Source organism: Pelodiscus sinensis, chromosome 7 (assembly GCF_052426305.1).
Source record: "Pelodiscus sinensis isolate ZL-2025 chromosome 7, ASM5242630v1, whole genome shotgun sequence".
In the NCBI taxonomy this organism is placed as follows: Eukaryota; Metazoa; Chordata; order Testudines; family Trionychidae; genus Pelodiscus; species Pelodiscus sinensis.
Genome location: NC_143058.1, coordinates 60105362 through 60131656, shown reverse-complemented (window position 1 = coordinate 60131656; position 26295 = coordinate 60105362). Strand labels below are relative to the sequence as shown.

The following is a 26295-nucleotide window of genomic DNA, read 5'->3' as shown; positions in this document are numbered from 1 at the left end:
TTACTTGGAAACCCACCAAAAAGGAAGTTTCCTGAATTAGGATAAGAAAAAAAGAATTATGCCTTTGTGATACCAGGAGCCAAATTTTGCCCTCAGATATACCTGGGTAACTGTAAAGACTTCAAACCCAATCCCTAATTGGTACATCTCCACTGACATGAATGGATTTACACCAGGAATGAATTTGGGCCAACATTTTTCTTAGATCATAGCTTTGTTCCAAGACTAAGAGGGGACCAAGAGATGCCAAAAAACCACACTCATTGTCCTCATCAGGGTCCCAGGTTGTAGTCGGGTTGGTTTTTAGTCCCCTAAATCTTCATCCTTTGATACAGTTAACAAGAGCACCTGCTGTAATCTTTTCTTTGCATTTCACAAGCCCACCTATTTTCGTGGTGCGTCAGAATCTGCCTCGCACACTTTTCTCACCTAGACTATGCTTTCACCTAGCACGTAACACTTTTAACCAATGCTGATCATTACAAACCAGCACCCGTTGGTTCCCCCCCTCCCCCACACACACACATAAATGTGCATAGCCTGTACCATCTCTTTTTCAAAATGCAGTTTCACTGAACAAAAGGGGAATCTCCGCTTCAGCCATTTAAAAAATAGCAAATCCAAGCGTGGCAGACATTTACCGATTCCACTGCAAAGCTGGGAGCGATCTTCTCGTTGATTTCAGTCAGTTTGTCAGAAAACAGTTGCCTGTCCTCTGTGGCCATGATGGCTTCCACGGATGTCCCCAGGACATTCACTCCATACTCCTTCAAAACACCGCGCCTGAACAGCTCCACACCTGTGGGAAGGATGGAGTTAGGATCTGAGCACAGAGAGGAAGTCCTATGGGGATACACATCCATGGTTCCCATCACCACAGCTTCTAAATTTAAACTGTCAAATTCCAATACATTTCATAAAGCACATAAGCCTGTGATTAAATTTAAGCATTCGATTAAGTGACTTCTAGAATAGGGATACTCTCCCCAGTTCAGGAAAGCATCTGAAACAGATTCTGAGCAGAAAAGCCAAAAGACCAGGGATATAATCAAACAAATATGGCTTGATTCTCTACTGCTTTGTGTGAACATATATGCCTGCCCATGAAGAATGTAAAGAAGCTCTGCCGTTTTCATTTGGAAACATTTCACACTCGCTGTGCCCAGTTGTAGATGGCTACACGAGGCGTAGGACAATGGAAAACAAGTCACATGTGGTTCAGAAGATTCTAGAGGGGAATCTAGCCCTTGAAATTGAGAGATCACTACATTTAGAGACAGAAAAGTCCTGTGAGACAATCTTAACCACCAATGTGCACATGGAGTACAGTCTGATTAAGTGCTAATCCCTGCATAATTCTAAATGATCCAAAGACCAGGCAATCCTAAAGAGCCGTTTGGCAGTGATAAACCTTAAATTTGTAAACCTTAAATTTGTTCATTTCTCCTTCCACATCCACTGTAACAGGATGGAATTATGGGAAATCCTAAATTACCACCATTTTTGAAAATGCTGTAATAAAATAAACATGAAACATCCACATTTAATTTGACAAGTTTCAGATCAGACCTAAATGTTCTAAACATTGTGTTCTATTAAAGTATAATACTAACTAAGGAAATTCCTAAATACGACAACACACAGATTCAAATAGTGGCAGACCTTGGGGACTGTCACAATCTGTACCAGATTTGGTCTGGATTTTGCAAATCTATCTTCTTTTATACTAGTTAGGACCAACACCTTGGATTAAAATGAAATGTGGTAGGTTCCCTTTCACTTTTAAGTCTTTAGCAAGACAGATTATCTTTCTAAAAGATGAGCTATACTCTCAGAAGACGATGGTTTTGAAGCAGAGATTATGGCGTGAGGTGGTTTGGCCTGTGTTAGGCAGTAAGTCAGACTAGATGATCATAGTAGTCCCTGGAGGCCTTAAAAATCTATAAATGCTGCCTCTAGATCTGAATTTTGTGGTTTGAAGCCATTTCTGATGCTAAATGGAGCAGTGCCAATTGGTGCTGCCATGCTAAGCTATGCAAAACACTAGTGTCCCTTTAGCTTCCCTTTTCAATCATCACCTCAATGTTTAGGCACAGAACATGATGCATATCTGCCATCCAAAGCAAGATTTATATGCTGCAATTGCAAAGCACTATTGTATGAAACTTTTATGAATTTTATATAACACTGATAAACATAAAAAAATATCCACCAAAAGTCATATTCAATAGGTACAATTAAATTAGTACTTATATCAGTCCACTAAGCCAATATCTCTACTTATAAATATCTGTAAGGAAATGTTTTGTCTGATCATAGAATCACAGGGTCGGAAGAGACCTCAGGAAGTCATTGAGTGCAACCCCTTGCTAAAAGCTTACAGTTTTGATAAGGTAAAGCCAGCTACAAATAATGTGGAGCTAGAGAGATTAATTCAGCTACAATTTCATGATACTTACCACAGTTGAGAGCTGTTTGGCCACCCATGCCCAGAATTAACCCATCTGGCCTTTCTGCTTTGATGACCTCTGTGACAAACTGTGGGGTGATGGGGAGGAAGTAGACCGTGTCAGCCTGCTTCAAGCCAATCTCATTAGTCTGGACTGAGGCAATATTGGGGTTCATCAGGACGGTCTTCACATTTTCTTCCTGAGAAATGAAAACCAACATGAACATTTTAAAATGTAGCCTACAAAGAGAGCGAAGCCAACAGAGAAGCTAGACATGCAATAACTATGAGTGAACATCTGAGCATGTTCAGCACCTGTGCACTCCCAATTATGTCTAGATTCATGGCACACTTGCTTTCTCTGCACAGTCTTGCACATAAAAACTCATTCACCTGAATGTTTGTGAATAAGGCCCTGATTCAGGAGGTCTTTAAGTTTATATATATGCTTAAGAGACTGATTGAAGTACCCAATGAAGTGTCTTAGGGATGCATCTACACAGAGCCGTAAACTCAAAATAAGATACGCAATTTGCGCTGCAAATTGTGTATCTTATTTTACGTCTATTTTGAAATAGCTTATTTTGAAATTTGGCGCATCCTACACAGCGCCAAATTTGGAAATAACATACTATTTTGAGCCAGCCCTTAACCCTCATGCAACAAGGTGTGCAAAATAGCACACCTGTTATTTCGGAAAAAAATCAAAATAACGGGCAGCTTGTGTATACTCAGGGTAGCTATTATGGGATACTGGAGTTATCTTGAAATAGCCATGCAGTGTAGACATACCCTTACAGAATTGGGACTTCAATGACTAAAAGGGTTGCAGACAAAAGCAATAGGTTTCAGTACGTCTGGTAATTCTGATTGTTATGGACTATCTAAAAAAAATTCATTAGAAGGTTGGGGAAGAAAAATCTTTAGCCTCGCCTTTTTTGCTCATCTTAACTGTGTCCATTTTTCTCCTGCCTAGACTATCAAGCTGTCCCCTTACAAGATGCTAACCGATTGCCTCATCTTCTGCATGCTACTGTAAATCACACTGCCAGAGGTGAGGTCAGGGTGAGCAAGTCCTGCCTGTAGAATGGCTGATTAGCACCAAGATAAGGACAGCTGGCCGGTGCTATGGGGAAGAGAAAAAGGGCATTTTGGACGGGCAAGCTGGCAAGTTTTATGGCCCATCCTTGCTATAAGTCCAAGACACGTTCCAAAAAACTTGGATTTATAGCGAAGCAACTTAAAGTGGGGAATTTTTTTCCCGCGATGACTTCCATTTGCACAATTTTTTTTTTTGCACAACTTAAGAGCAGGGAATGGGAGGACTCATAACGCATCCATTCCTACAAGCGTTGACAACTTTCGTGTGGAACGGATGCCTACCGTGGTGGCTTATAGCAGGGACACCCTGCGTTACAAAACAATAATTTTTCTCTCTGATTTAGAACCCTGAGAGTGGAGGGCAGAGAAGAAGAAAGATGAGATGCCCTCCTTTCGGGTTTTAGGCTAGTGTCCATACAGCTCTAGGCCTCTCCTCCTGATGTGATGTGCATTGTTTGGATGTATCCCCCTTAGACTTGGGGCCATCAGCAGCACTGCACAATATAAACAAACCCAGGAGTCACGACATTCGGAACTGTCACCTGAGGAAGTGGGTTGTGCCCACGAAAGCTCACAATACTAGATATATTTTCAATAGTCTCTAAGGTGCCACAGGACTACTAGTTTTTTTATTCAGAACTCAGTTCTCAACTACACCGAGGCTGCGTCTAGACTGGCATGATTTTCCAGAAATGCTTTTAATGGAAAAGTTTTCTGTTAAAAGCATTTTTGGAACAGAGCATCTAGATTGGCATTGACGCTTTTCCGCAAAAGCACTTTTTCTTTTTTTGCTTTTCCGCAAAACAGCCCCGACTGCCATTTTCGCGATCGGGGCTTTTTTGCGGAAAACAAATCTCAGCTGTCTACACTGGCCCTTTTGCGCAAAAGCTTTGCGCAAAAGGGACTTTTGCCTGAACGGGAGCAGAATAGTATTTCCGCAAGAAGCACTGATTTCTTACAGTAGGAAGTCAGTGCTTTTGCGGAAATTCAAGTGGCCAGTGTAGACAGCTGGCAAGTTTTTCCAGAAAAGCGGCTGATTTTCCGGAAAAACTGGCCAGTCTAGACATAGCCCAAATGTAAACCCAGTGCAGCATGTGTGCGTGTATCTGGGTTTCTGTGTGTCTGTGTGCGAACGAGAGAAAGAGTATTGGGGAAAACGTAGCTCCAATCCAGCTTTCCTTTCCTCTGATCCTTGGCCAGCTGTTTTACCTTAGGGCAAGCTCGCAGCTGCTCTAAGTCACCTTGTATGCAGCCAGCTGTGGATCTGGCCAAGTGCCAGGGGCTTTCTCTTCTTAAACCCCCATGTGGAGCAGGCAATGAGGGGCACATGGTCACAGAACTGACTTTGACCCTATCTGAACAGTAATCCTCAGCCGCCCCTTCCAAGTCACTTTTCCCCAGTTCTGCTAACAACGGTATGAAGTAGCCAGAGCTGGGACTGAATCTTTATGCTGTAAACTCCATACATATGAAAGGGCATGTCTACACATCAAAGTTATTTTGATATCCAGAGGCATCCCGAAATAGCTACCCCGCGTCTTTTGAACATGTTCGCTATTTCAAAATACAGTGGATGTGCTATTTTGCCATCCCTGTAAACCTCATTCTACGAGGAGTAAGAGAGGACTCAAAATAGTGCTTTATTTCAGAATTTGGTGCAGTGTAGACGCACCAAATGATGAAATAAGCTATTTCGAAAGAGACTCGAAAGAAGCTACGCAATTTGCATAGCACAAATTGCATATCTTATTTAGAGTTTCAGTTGCTGTGGTGACACACCCTAAATACTGCTCCCTCTAGTTGTGCATGTGGAACACCCAACAAACAGGTACCCGTCAGGACGCTGGTTATAAAAAGCTCTAATTCACATACATTCACAGAGGGTTTCACATGTCCAACTCAGGCACACAGAGAAGTGGTCAGACCCTTAAAAATGTGGACCTATAAGCCTTAGAATAGAGACACCAACTGGGAGTACCTACATGCCTGTTCATTACAGTTAGGCAAAATTCATCCCTGGAATAAGCCCTTTGACAATGACGTTATCCCATGGATGAATATGGAACATCTTGCTTTTAAAAACTATTTTATTGCATGTATCGTACAGAATAGCCTATTAAAGCGAGCGGGCTGGGTTGCACAGACAGAAAATTCATCATATTTTCACTAGCAAACATATCACTGTCAATAGTGAGGTCATACCATTCATCTTCCATCCATATTTTGATGACTGACACTTTCTGAGTGAAAATATCCAGGGACTCTCAACTGTTTCCCTAATTTTAGCACAGATGTTAGTCACCTGATAGTTTCAGGAGTGCATTAATTATCTCTCATTACTCTCCTACTTATGAACCTTCAGTCAGCCAATCAGGGAGTAGTAGCCACACCAGGTGACTAAGTTCAGAAGTCAAAGGGGAACAGATCCAAAGGCTGAAATTCCAAGTCAGTTTCCCTAAACTATTTGGTGAATTCTTACGAATGAAGTAACTCAGAGACGTTGATCCATAATTAATAAACACAAATAAGAGCTAAATTTACCAAATAATTTGCATTATTTGGGGAGAATAACCAGCTCCATTCTTCAGTAACTTACATAAATGCACAGCTTTATGGATGGAACAAATGACCAGCTAGATGCAACAAAGGAAAGCTGATTAACTTCGGATAATGTACTTGGAGCATTCTCTTACCTTCATGGCCTTAACCGCCTGTGATCCAGAGTAATCAAATTCCCCCGCCTGACCAATTGACAGACCTCCGGATCCTAGGATGAGAACTTTGGAAACCTAAAAGTTAAGAGTGTGAAATGATTAGGATGATTTCAAAAGGGGGGCAAAAGGATGGGAGGGCAACTATACAACGTGGAATGGCCTCGCATCATGAAAATGAGGTCAAAGTGAGAAGAAAAGCCAACTTGGGAAAAATGGCAGCTTTCTGTTCACCTTCCCAGAAAAGTTGTATTAAACCTATCTCACACGTAGGTGGCTAAAGAAATGGTGGGGACTGAGGTTCTACACAAAACACATAGTAAACATACTGACTGTTTAATGTATAAGCTTCACTTTGGCTTCCCACATCTCTGTATTGTAGCTTTTATTCACAGACCAACCGCCGTCTGAAGACACCATGCACTGTGCAACTTGGCTCATGCCAAGAATTCCAAACTTTTTTTCCTAGCAATGCAGCTTTGTCTCATTGCGGTCTACCAACTCTCGTAACTGGCTACACCTGCACGAGGTGCCATGAAATATAGAGGTCACCGTAACAAGCATATGCTCCAGGGAGCACACAAAAACATATAGATGAAGCACTACGTTTCAAAACTTCCTCCAAGGGACAGAGAGAGTTAATGAAATAATGAACATGAGAAATCCAATGGCTTTAATAAGAAGAAATGAAATCCTAATGTAGCTTTGTCCCGGACTTGTTTCCCAGGTAATTTTTTATGCTCTGCATTCTCTCCCTCAGATTCAATACACGTTACAGCTGCTGTATGACTGATAGCTAAAAAAAAAAAAAAATTAATATACTGACCTGAAGTCTAGATGCTGCAGCTGTGGCCTTGGGCAGCACCGAGGCTACGGTAGTGCCTTTTCCCTTCTTGATCAGGGAAAAGAACGAATCGAATAGGAACTGGGAAAGATAAAACACATTTATTTTAGCACCCCATCCAGACTAAACAAATACAAATGAAAGAGAGAAAAAGCAGGCCTGCTCCGGGCCGACCCGCCACTGATGTAAGTCAGCATAGCTCCATTGACTTCAAGTGACTTTGATTTACACCAGTGAAGAATCAGAGCCCGTATTTCCAATTTCTATAATTATCTCATATGGAACGGTGTGTTCAAGGAAGTAAGATGGTATGAGGGAGGAAACGAGAGAGAGAAAGCCTACAGAACCCATTCACCCTCTCCCCCCATCCCAGCACACAACATATACTTTACTTGTATGGAGGTGATAGCATGTACAAGGGAAGAATGAATGTTAAAAGTTAGAAATCAGAACAGCATGCTCTTATCCAGATCAGTGGAGCTATGCTGATTTACACCAACTTAGGATCGAATTGGGTACAACGCAGCTTCTGGGACACTTTACATCTATCAGTCTATCTAGCACATTACAGTATTTGAACAATGGTAGTACACAAGCAATTGGAAGGACTGTTCTGGGGTAGTTTTCAGTTCCTCTACATTCACAGATCATTGGGCCAAGTAAGACATTTTTTATTGAGAGATCCACTTACAGAATGAACCCACAATACCAAATGAAAATGAAAAGTAAATCACTTCCAACTGCTTCTGCTTCCTTTCCCAAGAAATTCTCAATAATAGATTCAAGTTCAGACATTCCCTCTGTCCCTTGTATCATTCACATCACCCTTCGGCATGCACTGAGACTACACGGCCAGTAGCTCTATGAATTTACATGAAGCCGCAAGATGGGGGATTAAAATTTCATTTCAATGAGACGAACAAGAGAGAGTCAATGTGAATCCCTTTTATATAACTCTACAATTACAAAATATGAGAGTGGAATTAAATGTATTAGAAAGTTAATGGGTTCGTTTTGAAAAAGCATCAGGCTTTCTTCTTTTTAAATACAATTATAGGTACATGTTATTTTCTAAAAAAAATTACAAGTAAAAGGGGGTATGGGTCCAGTCCCGCAAAGAGAGATTTAAGCACATGAGTAACTTTCTGCATGTGAGTAATCCCATCATGTGAACAAAGTCACACCAGGACTGTTGCCCGTGTGATTGATTTCCACTACTCATGTAGATGGAGTCTATTCAAGGACCTGCACTAAAGTCAATGGACATCTTTCCACTGATTTCAATTAGTTTTGAAACAGGCTAAAGCTGGCAAGTCTATGCAGGCCTGGGACTTGGTTGAGGTACAGATTGAACCTCCCAAATCCAGGACTCTGTGGTCCAGTAACATGCGTGGTCCGGCAAGGCCACAGATGTTGCTGGACCGAAGAGCCCTGGGAAAGTGGAGCTCCAGCTAGGTCATCAGCAACTATGCAGGGGAACCCCAGTATCAGCTGGGCCAGATGGCATTTGGGAGCCTCTACCTAAGCCAGGGAACCCCCGGTATCAGTGGGATCAGGCTGGGGAACCCTGAGAACTCCCCAGCAGCAGTAAGGCCATGCAGCAGCCCAGGAGCCCCGGCCAAGGAACCCCAGTGGCGGGGCCAGGAGGCAACCAGGAATCCCACCCCAGCAGGGGAATTCCCGGGAGCAGTGAAGGCAGTCTGGCAGCCCCAGCCGGGAACACCCGGCGACAGCAGGGTCAGCCCCCGCGCAGCCCTAGCTGGGAACCCCCTGGAGGCAGTGGATCCGGGCCACAGCAGCGGGACACGTGGCAGCCGGGTGGCCTTGGGGCTGGGAAACCCCCGGAGGTACCAGGGTCAAGCAGTGGTGGCCAACGGGGGATCGTCGGCATCAATGAGTGAGGAGCCTCAGCCAGGCCAGCCATAGGACAGGGAACCCCAGGTTGAGGAGCCAGCAGTGGGGCAGTGGACCATTGACCTCCCCTGATCCAGCAAACTCCCTGGTCTGGGACAGCTTAGGTCCCAAGGGTGCCGGACCAGGGAGGTCCAACCTGTACCGACGTTTCCAGAAACAGGACCTAGGAAAGTCACTGCATCTAGATTTTCAGGGTTCCCCCATTAGCTGCTCTGTGCTCTCCATGCATTCCTTCATCCAGCCCCAAAGCAAACCTGAACCAGTCTCAGTACAGTACCTCCGTGTCCGTTGGTCCCGCGCTGGCCTCCGGGCAGAACTGGGATGTGAAAATTGGTTTGGTTTCATGCATAATTCCCTGTGGGGATAAAAGGGATTGTTTTAGACAACACCCAGGTCATGAGGGAGACAGAGGAGCTCTGTAGGGCACCCCAGGGCCAGGGGCTGGTATGAGTTTGCGGGGTGTTGAGTTGAAACTCATTTCATTCCAGTTCTTCCTGGACTTGTAACCATTACGGCACTGAGCCATTGGCCCTTTTGCTGGCAATACAGTACTCGTGTAACCTACAGCACTGTGCACGACTGAATAGTGAATGCTTCAAACATCTCTATGGAATGCCAAGAGACGATGAAATGGATGGGCCCTTATATTCAACACCCAAATGACAGCAAAAGCTATGAACGGGACACGTACAGTCCACTTGGTTATCCTCATTAGCACCGGCACTACAACTGACAGGTTTTTTTTCTCCTCCTTTCCCTTCTTTTTGTGTTATAAATCGGGTGGTTCCCCCTTTTCTCTCCACACTCATCTGAGGAAGTGGGTTGTGCCCACAAAAGCTCATGCTACTAGGTATATTTTTGTTAGTCCCTGAGAGCATGTCTACATTGCGGAGCTCTTTCAGGATACCGGAAGTATCCCAAAATAGCTATTCCACATCTATTGAAGCAGCCCGTTATTTTGAAATAGATTTTGAAATAACGGGCGGCTTATTCTGACATCTCAGTAACCAGGGCTCGCCGAACCGCAGCGAGCCCTGCTTGCCAGCTGCGCTGTCCGGTGCACAGATCGCCCAAAGCCGGCTCTTCCGGGTTGCATTATTTGTCAAGCCCTGCCAGTTACCCTCGTTAAAGGGCATTTCAGAATAGCAAGTTATTTGTGCTGTGTAGATAGCCCACATTACAAAATAAGCTTATTTCGAGCTAAGGGTGCTGTATAGACACACCCTAAGGGCACCCTTAGCTCAAAATACGCTACGCAATTTGCACTACGCAAATTGTGTAGCTTATTTCGAATGTATTTTGAAATAGCTTATTTCATAATTTGGCGCTGTCTACACAATGCCAAACTTCAAAATAACTCACTATTCCGAAATGCCCCTGAACCCTCGTGGAACGAGGGTCACCGGGACATCGGAATAAGCTGCCAGTTATTTCAAAATCTATTTCAAAATAACGGGCTGCTTCAATAGATGTGGAAGAGCTATTTTGGGATATTTCCGGTATGCCAAAATAGCTCTGCAATGTAGACGTACCCTGAGACAGAGAAGATGTTAGTCTCCTTCCAGATACCACATTGGCACAGATGTAGGAGGAACATAGTAGTCAAAAGACAGACAGCTGGATAGGGCTGTAGAAAAATGGTGGCTACTACTGCTCTGATTTTGTATTAGTGCTGCTGAAAACACGGGGACAAATCCATCCCCGCTCGAACTCCATCGAGGTCGGTAGTTTTATCATACTAAGGCTGGACGTGGCCCAGTGTCTTCAGTTCAATGCCACGAGGCAAATTGTGGACATTGCCACAACAGTGGGCACAAGTTGCCTCTTCCCAGGGCCGTTGGCAGGAGAAGACAAATGGGAACACCATGCTAGGCCAAGAACAATGGCCTGAGCTGGGTTTGCCGCAGCTGCTGGCAGCTCCATGCTGCGGGAGGCACAGTCACTTTCTCATGAAAGGCACGGCACAGCGTGGCCTTTGGACAATGAACAAGTGTCCTGCAAAAGCCTTTTCTGCCTGATGGGAAGCTGGACATGTCGGGTGGACGATGAGAAGCTCTGACCTCAGAGGAACCCGGGGAAAAGGCTCCACTTCCTCTCCTCTGAGGAAGGGCCAACGTAGGTCCCAGCAGCGTCTACAGCAAGGGGGCAGGAGTAGGGATGAGAGGGTATGTCTACACTACCCCGCTAGTTCGAACTAGCGGGGTAATGTAGGCATACCGCACTTGCAAATGAAGCCCGGGATTTGAATTTCCCGGGCTTCATTTGCATAAGTGGGGAGCCGCCATTTTTAAAACCCCGCTGGTTCGAACCCCGTGCAGCGCGGCTACACGGGGCACGAACTAGGTAGTTCGAACTAGGCTTCCTAGTTCAAACTACCGTTACTCCTCGTGAAATGAACCAGCGGGGTTTTAAAAATGGCGGCTCCCCGCTTATTCAAATGAAGCCCGGGAAATTCAAATCCCGGGCTTCATTTGCAAGTGCAGTATGCCTACATTACCCTCCTAGTTCGAACTAGGAGGGTAGCGTAGACATACCCAGAGAGTGGTTGAGAGCAGAGGGAGAGTCACAGCAGAGAGCATGGGATAGTAACAGGGTGGAGGTGAGAGGCGGGCAGTTGGTTTCAGGCCTTTGTGTAACTAGCCTACAATGAAGAACTGACCATTCTGAAGTCAGGACATCACTCGCGATGACCAATTACTGCACAAGCTCCGTGCTCCTTCAGATCGCAGAATACCACGGGCTAACTTGCAGTTTCCCTGAATGTATTCGTTTTTTCTATTTATTCTTTTTTTTTTTTTTTCAAATTTGTACTCCACGGCTTGATTATAAAGAGTTGGTATCTGCATTGCTTTGCTCAACTGGGCCTGGTTCAGCTTGGTCTCATGGGATCATTCTCTTCCCTGCATGGAAGAGTGCTCAGCTTACGGAGGTGGTTATCAAATTCAACTTCCACGAACGTTTTTCAAATGTGTCCTCTCATAGTGCCGCTCTCTGTGGCCCTCTAGTGGCTACATCATGTGCAGCAGTTTCTGAGTCTACCACCGCCTCCAGCACAACAAAATTGGTCCTTCAGCTCAAGCAATGGAGTCTTGTGTCTTTCAGCTGCAGAGGTTGTAAGTTCCCCTCCCACAGATGACCCAGCCTGGACCTCATTGTTCTTCCTTGTGTGACTCTAAATTTTCCACACACATTTTGGCCAGCCACTTTAACTGCTCCAATCTTCATATAAAGCGCACACAAAGCAGGGGCTGGGAATGAGGCCAAAGAGAACTAATTTCAATGCTGAAACACACCGTGGCAGAATTTTGTCCCCCCACTATTTGCTCAGCTTTACTCGGAACTGCAGCCCACACCAGCTGGCAAGCAAACTTCTGTTAAATGTATCTTATGGGAAAGCAGTTTGTGCACACATTAGTACACCAATTTCCAGCCTGTCTAGTTTGATGTGGGCTGGGAATGGAGGGCTGATAGAAGGGGATAGGAAGGTATCCACCCACGGGGGTTTGTTTTTTTTTCCAAACAGCCACTTGCAAGCAAGCAGCATTTCTATGAGTCTCGAGAATAACATGGGGTTACAGGAGGCGGCTTTGGCAAGAGGATAGGGCACCACACTGGAACCCTAGGACCTGTTCCTACTTCTTTTGGTCCACAGACGTCCTGCATTATCCAGGACAAATCATTTCTCTCTGTGCCTCTGCCTCCCTGCATCTATTAAAGCTGTATTATAGAATCCTTGGGCTGGAAGAGACCTCAGGAGTCATCAAGTCCAGCCCCTTGCTCAAAGCAGGGCCAATCCCAACTCAATCATCCCAGCCAGGGCTTGGTCAAGCACAGACTTTTTTAATACCTATCTCATAGAGCTGGAAAGGACCTTGAGAGGTCATCAAGTCCAGTCCCCTGCCCCAGGGTAAGACGAAGTACCATCCCTGACAGATTTTGCCCCACATCCCTAAATGGTCCCCTCGAGGATTAAACTCACAACCCCGGGTTGAAACAGGCCAAAGCTCAACCCACTGAGCTATCCCTCACCCCTAGACTTAAAAACCTCTAGGGATGGAGATTCCACCACTTCCCTAGGGAACCCATCCCAGTGCTTCATCCTCCTCCTAAGGCATGTCTACACTAGGAAACTACTTCAAAATAACTAAAATCAATGCAATAACTCCCAAAATAACAACATCGAAATAGCAGGTGCACACGATGGGGAAGCCTCAAAATTAGTCCGAGGCAGGCTCCGTTACTGTGGACACGCTACCTCAACTCTGAGCCCCAGGAAGCACTGGGGAGTAATTTGTTCTAATGACGGTGGGGAGCAGCTATTTCGAAACAGCAGCAGCGGAGCATCCACACTGCTGTTATTTTGGGATAACTATTTTGAAACGAACATTATTCCCCAAGGAAAGCAGGAGTGCAGATTGCAAAATAAGCGGCCCGTTATTTCGAAATAATGGGCTTCGTAGTGTGGACGCTCCATTTATTAAGGAATGTATTTATTTTGAAATAAAGCCCTAGCGCAGACCAGGGCCTAGTGAAATAGTTTTTCCGCGTATCCAACCTAGACCTCCCCCACTGCAACCTAAAACTATTGCTCCTTGTTCTGCCACCACTGAGAACAGCCTCTCTCCATCCCCTTTGGAATCCCCCTTCAGGTAGTTGAAAGCTGCTGTCAAATCCCGCCTCCCTCTTCTCTTCTGTAAGCTCACTGGGGCAGAGGCTGGCATGTGTCCATCACACTGGAGCCTTGGTGAGGATTCGAGGTGTCACTGTGATACGAATAATAATGCGGTATTGCGGGTTGAGCAGTCTTCAGAGCAGGGGATTTCCATTAAATCCACAGAAATTATCTTAGGCTGGGGGAGGGGCCGGTTTCTTACAAGAGCCTGCAAAAACTGTTATCAGCAAGGTGTCACCACATGGATTCTGCAACTTGGGTAGCTGACCAAGAGGCTCCACGCAGGCTGTGGCAACAATCAGCTGGCACAGCAGCTCCACCGCATAAAGGGAAGGAGCAGATGATGCAACAGAGGGAGAAGACGTCTTCTGGAACAACTGGTGGCGATGGGTAATCCGCACGGCTGCCCCCACAGATGAAGCCGGCTCGAGAGAGGGATGCGAGTGAAAAAAATGACTGTGCACCCCTCTCTCCCCCACGGCCTGACCACGAGTCGGGAGAGAACGCATTTACCTCATTGGTTTGATCGTTGATGTTCACAAAAAGCGGTTTCCAGCCGGGAGGGAGGGTGCTGTTCTCAAGCGCGTATCCATGGTTCTGGGCCGTGATGAAGGCTTGTCCATTCGACAGGTTCAGAACGGGCTGATTCTGCCCTCTGAAAAAAAGCAACCGGGAAGTGGGTGATGGAGGAAACGGAGAGAGCAGCCACGAGAAGAGGAAAATGTCACAGGAAGGCCTAGCACCCAGAAAAACACAGTACTGACATTTCTAATTACGCAGATAAAGAAAGCAAATTAGAATGGCGATATTCGTCAGCAGGGTTGGGCCAATGAATGCAAACGCTTTATAACCTGCCTTGGAATGAGTGATTGATTTAGGGGAGCAAGGTCGAGTGCTGGAGTGAATAAAGAAAGTGACTGCAGTCCAGGCACCGCTGGAGTCAGATCGGGCGAAGAAAGGTTAAGAGAGACGCCTGCTGGGAAGTGGGGGGCGGAGGAGGCAGAGGGGCATCAGTTCTCACAAGAAGCTGAACAGATCTGCCAATGGTAAAATCTCATCCTCAGTCTAGAGTGGGGGGGGAGAATAATTTTTAAGAGGGCCACTCCAAGAATTTGGTAAGTAGTCAAGGACCGCACTCTTCTATGATATTAATGGAGGAGGTGTGGGGTCTGGGAGGGAGTTTGGGGTAAGGGACTGCGGTGAAAGAGGGGGTGTAGGGTATGGGAGGGAGTTGTGACCTGGGGCAGGAGACTGGGGTGCAGGGTCCGGGAGGGGATATGGGTGCAGGAGCAGTAATGCAGAGGGCTTGGATTACATGGGGTAGCAGTGCAGTAGGGGGGCAAAGGGTTAGGATGAGGGAGGAACTGGGGTGCCACAGACAGGCTCTGGCTGGGAGGCACTTACCTGGGCAGCTCCTGGCCAGCAGCCCAGCTGGTTCCTTAGCCAGTGTCCCTGCCTGCCATGCCCCTGGACCAGCTGCATGGGGCATGAGTGACTCTACACTGCGAGCCCAGAGAGGAAAGGGTACTTCGCACACTGCCTGTCCTGCAAACAGGCAGCTCCCATTGGCCAGAAACCAGCCAATGGGAGTTGCAAGATTTTGCTGGGGATGGGGACAGCGTGTGAAGCCTCTTCCTTCGGGTACGTCTACACTACAGCGCTAATTCGAACTAACTTAGTTCAAATTAGTTAATTCGAACTAAGATAATTCAAACTAACGCCTCTAGAACTAAAAACTAGTTCGAATTAGCGTTTTGCTAATTCGAACTAGCATGTCCACATTAAGTGGACCCTGAACCGGGCTTAAGGATGGCCGGAAGCAGTGCCTGCAGGGCATCACAGGAGGACTTAGAGTGTGGAGATGCTGTCTCAGGCTAGCCGAGGGCTCCGCTTAAAGGGACCCGACCCCCACCCCGGACAGACAGTTCTCAGGGGTGCCCCGCTTGCAAACCAGTCCTGGCTTGGAGTACCCGGAGTGCCCACACTGGGCACATCACACCACTCGGCCATCAGCCCGGCTGCACTTGCCGCAGGCTGCCATCTGGGGAGAAGGGGCAATTGGGGGGCTGCAGGAGAGCTTCCACCCCCAGAAGCCCGCAGAGCCAGCCCAGTCCTCCCCATCGGGGGCGCGTACCCCATTCCTCCCTCACCTCCTTCCACTTACCCTTCCCTAGCCCCTTTTCTTGATGTACAAAATAAAGGACAATTGTGTTCAAAAATTGAATCTGTCTTTATTGAACAAAACTCGGGGAGACTGGGAAAAGGATGTGGGAGAGGGGAAGAGAGAGGGTGGGAGAGGGGAGGGCAACTAAAATGATCAGGGGTTGGGAACAGGTCCCATATGAAGAGAGGCTAAAGAGACTGGGACTTTTCAGCTTAGAAAAGTGGAGATGGATGGGGGACAGGATAGAGGTCTCTAAAAGCAGGAGTTGGGTGGAGAGGGTGCATACAGAAAAGTTCTTCATTAGTTCCCATAGTAGAAGGACTAGAGGACACCAAAGGAAAGGAATGGGTAGCAGGCTTCAAACTAGTAACAGAAAGTTGTTCTTCACAAAGCAAAGAGTCAACCTGTGGAACTCCTTGCTGCAGGAGGCTGTGAAGGCTAGAACTAGAACAGAGTTTAAAGGGAAGTGAGATCAAGAGGGATGGCACGAGACAAATGGCTTGGTCACTGTCTTTGGTCCATCCCCTCCAGGATCCCTAGGGTTGGCCTCTGTCGGCAGACAGGCTACTGGGCTAGATGGACCTTTGGTCTGACCCAGTACAGCCATTGTAAGCTCAGGGCTCAGGGCTCAGGGTCGGGGGTCTCAGTGGATCCCCTTGATTTTCATGCACACCTGCTCCTGGGTGGCCAGGCTGGCAGCTCTCCTGCCCTAGACGGCCACTTTCCTGTGCCTAGTGCGGAGATCGTGGACGAGGTCCACGATGTCCGCACTAGCCCAGGCGGGTGCCCGCCTCTTGCGGTCCCGGGCAAGCTCCCGGGAGCCGCCAGCCTGGTCCCGGGAAGAGGGGGAGGGCTGGGGGGCATCGGGTAGCTGGCTCGAGCCATGCCAGGTGCAGGGTCTACTAGCTGGGTGCTGGCAGGCTTGCACCTGGCACGGGCACTGTAGCCAGCCCGTGCCCATTTAAGGGGTCCTGGACCGGGAGGGGGGCATAGAGTTTCCCTGGTGTTGGCCAGAGTGGCCACCAGGGAAACCTGGGGAGGGCTAGCCTCCCACTAGTTCGAATTAAGGGGCTACACACCCCTTAATTCGAACTAGCTAGTTCGAACTAGGCTTAATCCTCGTACAATGAGGTTTTCCTAGTTCGAACTAAACGCTCCGCTAGTTCGAATTAAGTTCGAACTAGCGGAGCGCTAGTGTAGCGCCTATGAAAGTTAGTTCGAACTAACGTCCGTTAGTTTGAACTAACTCTGTAGTGTAGACATACCCTTCCTCCCCCCAGGCTCACAGCATTCAGAGAGCTGCTCTGAGCAGCATCCAGGGGCAGGGCTGGCAAGGAGCCTGGCGGAGGCTCCAGAAGGCCGGATCTGGTGGCTTGGCAGGCCGAGCCTGGCCCGTGGGCTGTATTTTGCCTGCCCCGGTCTAGAATCAGAGCAATGTGGCCATTGTAGCTGCAACCAGCTTCCAGCAAGAGTAGCCATGGAGGCTGTAGCAATGTTCTCTTACGCACCCCAGCTCTGATTGCTTGGGCACATGGTGCATGGTGTAAAAGTGCCACAGCTGGGCTGCTGTGTAAATGCACGTGTTCTCCTAGTGCACTATTTAACAGGGAGGGATAAGCAGCAACCTTGGGGTTTGCATTAAATGGGGGTCTGGTGGAGACATTAATTCGTGGGCAGGAGAGGACATCATACACAACACTGCTTCGCCCTGGGAGAAATAGGTTCATGCTGACTCTAGAGTGGTCGCTCTGCTTCCTCGGTCACATTATGACATGACCTATGGGAAGACAGATCGAGATGCAGCAGCCAGCAGTTGGAGGTCTCCAACCCATGTGGCATCCTGGGTATTAGAGCAGGGGAGGCACAGTGTTGATGCACTGGGTTCTTTGCAGTCCTCAGGGCGTGTGTGCAGGGTGGTGTAACACATACCTGTTGGCCATGGGCATCTTGTAGGAAGTAGCCCCAGCTGCTATGCCCGTTATCAGATTCCCCATACTGACGCCAAACAATGGCTCCTTGCGATCACTCTCCAGGACCTAGGTGGAGATAATTTGCATTCACCCAGCTGTGAGACCCCTGGGAACAGTGCCTCTCCCAGCTCAGCGGCCGTGCAAACCGGCGCATATTCTTCATGCGTTTAAATGCAGTGTTTGTCATCCCCGTTCCATTTGTCTCGACGGCACCCCTATAGAAATGATTGCTGCTGGGGGAGTGTTTCTGACACACTGCTAATGTGCAGGAGGAAGGGCAGGGTGTGCGTGCTAAGGGCCAAGGAGTTGCCCATCATCCCGTCCCTCTGCCGTGTGTGTCAAGGCCAGTCCACGTGGTGGATCTGGTGTCATTCTGCTGGGGAAAGATGGCGGGAGACCACTCCATCCGTGGCTGTGTTTGGCACATAGCCCAGCTCCTGTAAGAGTCTTATGGGCAGTCTCATGGGGAGGGGTAGGGCTGATGGGAGAACAAGTCTAGTTCATTGCAATATGTGAGGTCAGGAAGGAATCTCCATCTGCTCAGATTGGCCTTACACCCTACGATGGCGGACACACGGCTCCCCAGGCCGGCCAAGACGGCTCTCTGAGAAGCAACCTCAGAAGCAGCTACAGTCTCAGGGCAGAGGCAACAAAAGCCGAATAGCCGCTCTGTGATCTTTCTACAGCCTGTGCAGGTGTGAATCCATCTCTCCTTTGCTCCAAAGGGAAGCCAGTTCCCACAGCCATGAGTCAGGATGGCCAGATCCAGTCTGTGGAACCCCAATCCCTCCCTTCCCCCAACCCTCTGCCCCCCTACTGCACTGCTACCCCATGTAATCCAGACCCTCTGCATCCCTGCTCCTGCACCCATACTCCTCCCGGACCTTGCACCCCAGTCTCCTGCCCCAGGTCACAATGCCCTCCTTTACGATCCCGCCTTTACCCAAACTGCTTGGCCCAAAGCTAACAGTCTAACTGGACACAGGCCAGGGATCTGTCCTACTAGCAAAATGATCAGGGTGAACTTGGGCACATGACTCGTTAGCGCCACGAGCTTGCATTTTCCAAACACACCATCTGCCCAAAAAAGAAGACGTCCTCCTAAAGGAACCATTGCCCGCAAGCGACCCCCATGCGCCCACAGTACCTTCTTGAGATTCCGAATCAGCTCCCCTGCCTTCATCGGGTCCCCAGGGCCACCGGAAAGAAACAGCCCATCGTACTCCATCTTGGTGAAATCGTGATTCCATGGCACCAAATGCACCTCTGCGCCTCGCTGGCAGAGAAAGAAGGAAGAAAATGCTGCAAATCACCTGAGCCTCTTCTAGTTCACTGAGGGCCCAGCAGACGTATTCCCCCAAAGCCAACTTTTCTGCAGGCCATTATGTCAACTCTCTGGTAAATCTCTAGCTTTAGGGATGTACTTAACAACGTAACAAGCCCGTCACCACCTGGGGCTTCACAGCTCTCACTGGGCTGTTTGAGGTGACTTCAAAGACTTTACAGTGACAGCATGAATAAGCCATGAAATCTGTCACCCTAAAAAGACCGGCTCCTAGCATTTTACTGAAAGGGGATGGGCTAGATGCGGATCCGCTAGGGAGAGTCTTTGAGAAGTTCAGCATTTTTCATCACTGATGTTCATTATTAAACTTTTTTTTTTCAATTGAAAGTTCCACATTTGCTGGAGTTAATTGTGGGTGAGGCCGTGGGGGAGATCCGACAATTATTTAATGACATAGGAGATGCTGAGATGGTTAAAAGTTTAGAAACCATGAAAACACCAGTGGTCAACACCACAACAACATACAAAAAGCAAATATCCTCAAAGCCAAACCCTAAGAAGTTCTCAAGCTGCAGTTCTCTTCCTTTGCCTGTAATATCATCTCTTCCAACTGTTCTCTCCAGAAATATTTTCACCGGTTTGTGCACTTTTAGTGAAATCGATGTTTACCGACATCACTGATAAAAATCTCACCCTTGCAAGCCTAATTAACTTGGGTGCAGAAAGTTTTTAGCTGCTTAAGTCCCATTGGATTCCATGGGAGTTAAGTATCTAAATGTCATTAAGGATCGTGTTTAGCAAGCCCGTATGTTGCTAAGCCTACCAATAATGCCAATGACTTCTCTTGGCTCCCAGGCAATGGGCCTACACTGGAGCTCCAAGTGAAACACATGTTTAGGGTTTTGCTGAATTGGAGTCAAAGTTACTTGCCCGGGGTTACCCAGTGTGCAAGCAGCAATCCCAGGAATAAAACCCAGGAATGTTACCTCACAGTTTTCTGCTTTAACTGTTCAGCAACACTCCTTCCCTACATACTCGTTCAAGTGACTTCTTCTAGACCCAACATAGGTTGTGTGTGTCATCCACAGAAAACACTGCAAGGGCATGTTACAATTTGATCTCTGATGTCTGCTTCTCAGGCAACTCTTTTGCAAACTTAACTCAACTTGGGCACTAAATGACTTTTGCTGGGCCAACTTTCCCCAGTGCCACACTGTCTAACCCTTTTCCATTGGAACTGCTCCCCCTCTTCTCTCTTTAGCTTCGCCATCCTCTTGCTACACCCTCTGTGAAGTTCTAATAGTTTTCTTTGGCCCAATCATTTAAAATGGGGAAAACAGTTCATGAGCCTGTCAAATGGTAGGTACAAGCTGCAACCAAAACCAGTTGCATTATGCAGCACACAGCATGCTTGCCATTACGGTTTTAATGTTTGCATTAGCAGAGAATAATTTTGGACATAAGGAAACCCAGGTGACCATCGAGAATGGATGGTCACCGTGTTAGTTCTTTCTATTGAGAAACAAGACAAAGAGCTAATCAATTATAACAAAGTTGTGCAAGAAAAAAATCCATTTGTGCTGAGCTTTCTGCTTCAAGTCATTTTTTGCAATGCAGGGCTGAGTCGTTCTTGGTTGCTTTTAGGCAAATAATAAGGAATCCCTTACAGTCTCCTAAGCTCAGATGTGAATTCCTCAATCAAACCATCTCAGTCTCCTGCCAATAGCCCTTCTCACAGGATTGACATGCAGTGGTTGCCTCATGGCTATTCTTCACCTTAGGGTACGTCTACACTGCAGAGCTATTTTTGGATACTGGAAATATCCCAAAATAGCTATTCTGCGTCTATTGAAGCTGCCCGTTATTTCAAAATAATGGGCAGCTTATTCCGATGTCCCGGTAACCCTGTATCATGAGGGTTAAGGGGCATTTCAGAATAGCAAGTTATCTTGAAATTTGGTGCTGTGCAGACAGCACCAAATTACCAAACAAGCTATTTTGAAATGCACTCAAAATGCAAATTGCGTAGCTTATTTCGAGCTAAGGGTGCTGTGTAGACACACCCTTAGAGACCATCTATAAAGTTCAAAGAATGACACATTCTAGGGGCACCATCTGACAAGAATGAAGCCTTTATCGGGTTGCATTTGTACTGAAATGAAATGAAAACGTCCAGGTAGAGGACTGTGGGAAGGATCAATACCTATCCATTTTTCAAAGAGAGGGTTCCGTGAGAATGAAAGGCTGAAACAGACACAGCTAAACAATCCACCAGTCTTGCACTAAAGCAATGCTGCACAAGAAGCACCATGGAGGAGAGAGATACGAAACACTGACTTACCTTTACTAGCAAACGGATAGCATTGTTCTTTAGCCCACAGTCCACCGCTACAATTTTAATTGGGTTCCCTTTGCCATACACCTTGACTTCCTATTGACAGGTTTGGAAAAAAGACATTACCCTAAAGTGACAAATCAAAATACAGTGAGGGTGTTTTGCACACAGGTTAGGAGCAGATTGATTGTTCGCGGCCAGGAAGTGACTCTCACGTACCGGTCAATTCATAAGGAAAACTCAGGAAATGCCACAGAGGTTAATTTGTTTTATGAAAGTCAGAAACTGGTATAATGCCTTTTATATATGGTTCATGACAGTCGTAACCATGATCCCTAAGAAACTTCTTGTTTCCCATAGATAATGACTAACTTGTCTGTGTTTTGCCTTGTTATCAGAAAGTGGTGCCTGAAATCTCAACAACTAGAGAGAGACAATGACAGCTATCTTGGGCTGGGTTCTCAGATATTGTGAACTGGAGTCACTCCACTGACTTTAATAAACAAGACCAGTTTACACCTGCTCGGAATCCAGCTCATTTTGCTTACAATGTCAGTTTGATTCTCTACTGGCAATAAGGCTGGGATGTAACAGAATGAGTGACTATATACTACAGCTACACAGTACAGAAACTATTCAATGCTGTCCCAGTACAAACCAATAGTCCGGGGGTGGGGAACCTCAGAACTGAGGGCCAGATGCGGCCCCTGACTTGCCTGGATCTGGCTGCTGAGGCTCAGCATTGGAGAGCCTGTGCTGGCACACCAGGCCCCTGTCACCCACCCACAAGGCTGGAGCACACAAAATCTATCCACTTGGGCCCCCTTAGGCTCTGGTGTGTGAGGGAAATATGGGGAGTATCTTTCTGCTACTCTGTCTGGGGCTTCTCACTTTGCTTCTCACTTGTGTGCGGCCCCCCACTGATTTTTCTGTGGTTCTGTGGCCCCCGACCCAAAAAAGTTTCCCTGCCCCTGCAATAGTCCATCCAGAACGCCACCACGAGTGACCCATGTTTAGATGATGATGGTGCTTCTACATACTTTCCAACTTCTTCCCTGTAAGGCCCTTTTCCATCTGCTGTCATTTAACCCCTTTCTTCATGTTATCCTTTTTAGCATGTTCTTCTGATAAGTGGAAGGCATCCACCATGGAAGTAATAGCCAGCCCATCCTTCTATATGGCAGTTCTGCTCATCAGCATGGTGTGCAACTGATTTCTATGGCCATGTCTAGACTACAACCCTCTTTCAAAAGAGGGATGTAGTTTAGACATGCTCTCAGTCTACAATAAAGAAGGAATTCCCCTAATGGAGTGACCATTACAGGATAGTAAGACAGGTAGCCCTGGTCTACACTAAGACTTTAGCCCGAAATAACCCCCCCAAGTTCAACTTTGTAAGAGGCGTGTCCACACTACCGAGCCCATTAATGTGGAATAACGGGCTGTGGAATTCAAACTCTGTAGTCCTGCTTTTCACGAGGAGTAACAGTAATTCCACAGTTACAAGTCCAAAATAACATTAGTGTGGACACTAACAAGTCCAAAATAACATTAGTGGTGCCACTAACTCAAACTAATTGGCCTCCGGGTGGCCCCCCCGCAGCTCCCCAGAGGGCTTCCTGGGGCTCTGAGTCTGAGGTAGCGTGTCCACATTAACAGAACCTGCCTCAAACTAATTTCGATGCTTCCCTATAGTGAGGACATGCAAGTTCGAATTCGTTAAATCGGGAGTCCATAAGTCGAATTTAGTAAAGTCGAAATAATTTTCTAGTGTAGACATGGCCATAGAGATTGGCCTTCCTCTACAGCATTGAATAGAGATGCTCTGTTAAGAAGTGTCAGTCAATTTATATGTCACACAATCTGCGGGGAACACACCCCACAATCCATTTCCTTCATTCTGAAGAGTGATGGTAGATCTAGCTCCTCCCCCTCTTCTCCGTTTCTAATACTATTTGTAATGCCTGTGTTCTGGTTCGCAAAGGGGTTATCTGTCTGTCACGATCATAGTGTATCTTTGGTACGTTATCTTATAATCAAATAGTGATTTAATTTAGCTTAAACTGCAGAACCATGTTTATGAAAGCAGCAATTTTGGGTTTGGTTTTGCAGCTCTTCTGCATAAACAGACATTGTTGGATATGCTTGTTCCAACAAGTTAATAACATAGGCAGGGACTTTGTAAAGTGCCTATTGTAGTTAGGTACCAAACTCATATTTAAAGTCGATGAGCACTGGGCACCAAACTCCCTTAAGCACTTCTCTCTGCCCCATTTTTAAATGGGCTCCTTGCAGCTCATCTATGAAGGGATCTATGCAACATTCATGATGCAAACGCTTCACTGACAAGGACTTTCTTCGGTATTCCAATCCCAATACAATTAATTACAGGGAAAAGCTGCTCTCACTTATTTTGACTAGAACTGGGCCTGAACCAAAAGCACTCCTCTGAGCTAAATCTTTCAGAAATACAAATCTAGATCCAGATTTGATCTTTGCAATTCAGACCAATCTGTCACGCAGGTCTCTAATAAACCCCCAACCCCTTTGGTTTTGAGGCTGGATTTGTGGCTTGCAGGTACCATAACCATGCAGCATTAATGATCTGACTCTATCTTTATTAGATTCTTGTGTACATAATCGACTTGACCTTCTCAAATTGTTAAGCAGTTCATCTGCTCTGGGTATCTGACTATAACACATTCAAATTAAGAGCACAATAAACTCTGCAGAAACTCCCTGTAACACCCAGCCAAAATCTACAAGACCGGCCTTCATAAACACATTCAGTAAACAGAATCTATCATACTAGCATTAAAAGAAAAAAAAATCCCTCCTAATGTACCCCTGATAAGAAAAGTCCTGGTCTCCCTGCACTCTGATTTACATGAAAATAGCTGCTTGCTAGCAGACAGATGATCATGTCCAGTAATTACCACCATTGAAAAGCTTAGCTAATTGTCAACTTTATTTGTGAAGTTGCTTTTTAAGCCTATAAAAATAAGTTATAAACATAATGAGACCACAGAAGCTCTGTTCATCTTTTTATCTCTCTTTTATGGATGGCATTTGCAGTAGCTTCATAGTAATTCTGCCGCTACCAAGAGAGTCAAAAGGAAGGAATAACAGAGAGGGGCTTTATTATGCTGTTTGGCTCAGCGGATGGACACTTACAGTCAAGCTCTGTGTCCAGAACAGCCCACATGGTTGGTGGGAAAGTATCCAGTACCTGATCGGAGGGACTCGCCCATTTTCAGGAGGGAATCGAAAAGAAACGTGCTTTAACCTGTCACTGTTTGCCACAATGAAGGGCTCTCCAGAAATGCAAGAGAGCGTTGGCTTATCAGCCTTCCTCCCTGCCACCAGGGGCACAGACCGAATTAGCAACCAGCCTCACCCTCGCCTGTGTGAATGCCTGAATGGCTGTGGATTGGCGACTCCTGCCTAGCGGGGAGCAGAGTAGCCCAGCTAGCCAGGCCACTGCCTCTTCCAAGAGCCAGGCCCCATGTAAGTTCCACCTGATCTGCCTGCGGGGGGGTGGGGATCACCCCCTCTTCACTGGCCAGCCCAGCACCCACGCTCCCTATACTCACATCCCTTCTGTGCACCCAGTATGTACCCCTACAATCCGGGATCCAGACATATACAATAATGCATGGCACGTATAATAATATGCAAAGCAAATGATTTCCTGTGGTGTCAAACCTCAAATTCCCACTCCCTCCCTTTGCCACTGACTGCTTCCCTTTGTAATGGGGCTAGGCTCTAAGGCTAAAAAGACCATGGAGAAGTCCTCCAGGAGGCTAGAGTGGCTATGGAGAAGTCAGGAGGGACTAGATAAGAAGTTGCAGGACTAGCGGTAGCTCAGTTGTAGCCCAGACCTGGAAGGCACAAGGTCCAGGGGGCTGTCTGGCAGAACCAAGGACCACTCAGAGTAGGGAGCTGTCTAGGACATTGTCTCCAGGAGGGGAAGTCCTGGAGGCACCTCCCTTGTTCAGAGAATGGAGAGACACTCAGCAGAGGGCCCCTGTTAGAGGCATACTCCAGAAGCGGGCTGTGGTCGCACAAAAGAGTGAGACTCAGCCGGAGGGCAGAGTAGCCCCAAGGCTTTTTAAAAGTGAGGGAATGCAGGACCCCCCCCCCCTGGCAAACAGGGACGGTCACGTGAGGTGGGTGCCGACCTCCTTACACCCTTTCACGGCTGTGCATTTTCAAGTGGTTATAATTCTGGCTCTGCCTGCACGACAGCTACATCAGAGTCAAGAGACCCCTTACAAAACCATTGCTTACGACACACTTAAAATGTGTAGTGTGGGCATGACATCAACGCCTGCCTGTGCTGGTTTAACAGTCTAACCTTGCTAGACTGGAACATGGTTTGCAGACTCTCCTGAGAAGGTTACAATCTGTGTTCACTTAGGGTCTATACACTACCTGGGGCAGTAGCATGTAGCTCTGGGTAATACCTACACCATCCCTGCCCAGTACAAAAAGGCTGACTACTATAACCAGACTGTGCTGGAACAGAGGGATCAAACAGGGCTGTGGCTTTTCTGGGATTTCCATCTTTTCACTGCCATTCCTTTAAGGGAAACCACATTTTCCACCAGCTTAAAATTCTTCTACGCAAGTTGTAGAATATGCATCACTGGAGATTTTTAAAGAGGAAGTTAGACCTTTCAAGGGATGGTCCTGCCATGTGGGCAGGGGACTGGACTTGATGACCTCTGAAGGTTTCTTCCAGTTCTAATGCTCTATGATTTTCATGGTGTGAAAATCACCCCCCACCCCCTTCCCAGATTGCAGTCAAGTGACAATGACTTACTGATAAACACACAATGTTCACTAAG

The 26295-nt window shown here is 46.9% G+C and overlaps 1 protein-coding gene across 1 annotated transcript in view; it reads right to left on the bottom strand.

Annotated features, from left to right (window-relative positions):
- CPS1 (carbamoyl-phosphate synthase 1) overlaps positions 1–26295 on the bottom strand; it is a 288535-nt gene that overhangs the window by 74173 nt on the left and 188067 nt on the right. Inside the window, exons 8-16 of the mRNA XM_075933931.2 lie at positions 21452–21541; positions 18973–19101; positions 17785–17891; positions 14205–14346; positions 9297–9374; positions 7088–7186; positions 6244–6339; positions 2460–2649; positions 642–799 (exon numbers count right to left, since the gene is read on the bottom strand). Coding sequence (XP_075790046.1) covers positions 642–799; positions 2460–2649; positions 6244–6339; positions 7088–7186; positions 9297–9374; positions 14205–14346; positions 17785–17891; positions 18973–19101; positions 21452–21541 — 1089 coding nt within the window. The remainder of the gene's footprint in view (positions 1–641; positions 800–2459; positions 2650–6243; positions 6340–7087; positions 7187–9296; positions 9375–14204; positions 14347–17784; positions 17892–18972; positions 19102–21451; positions 21542–26295) is intronic.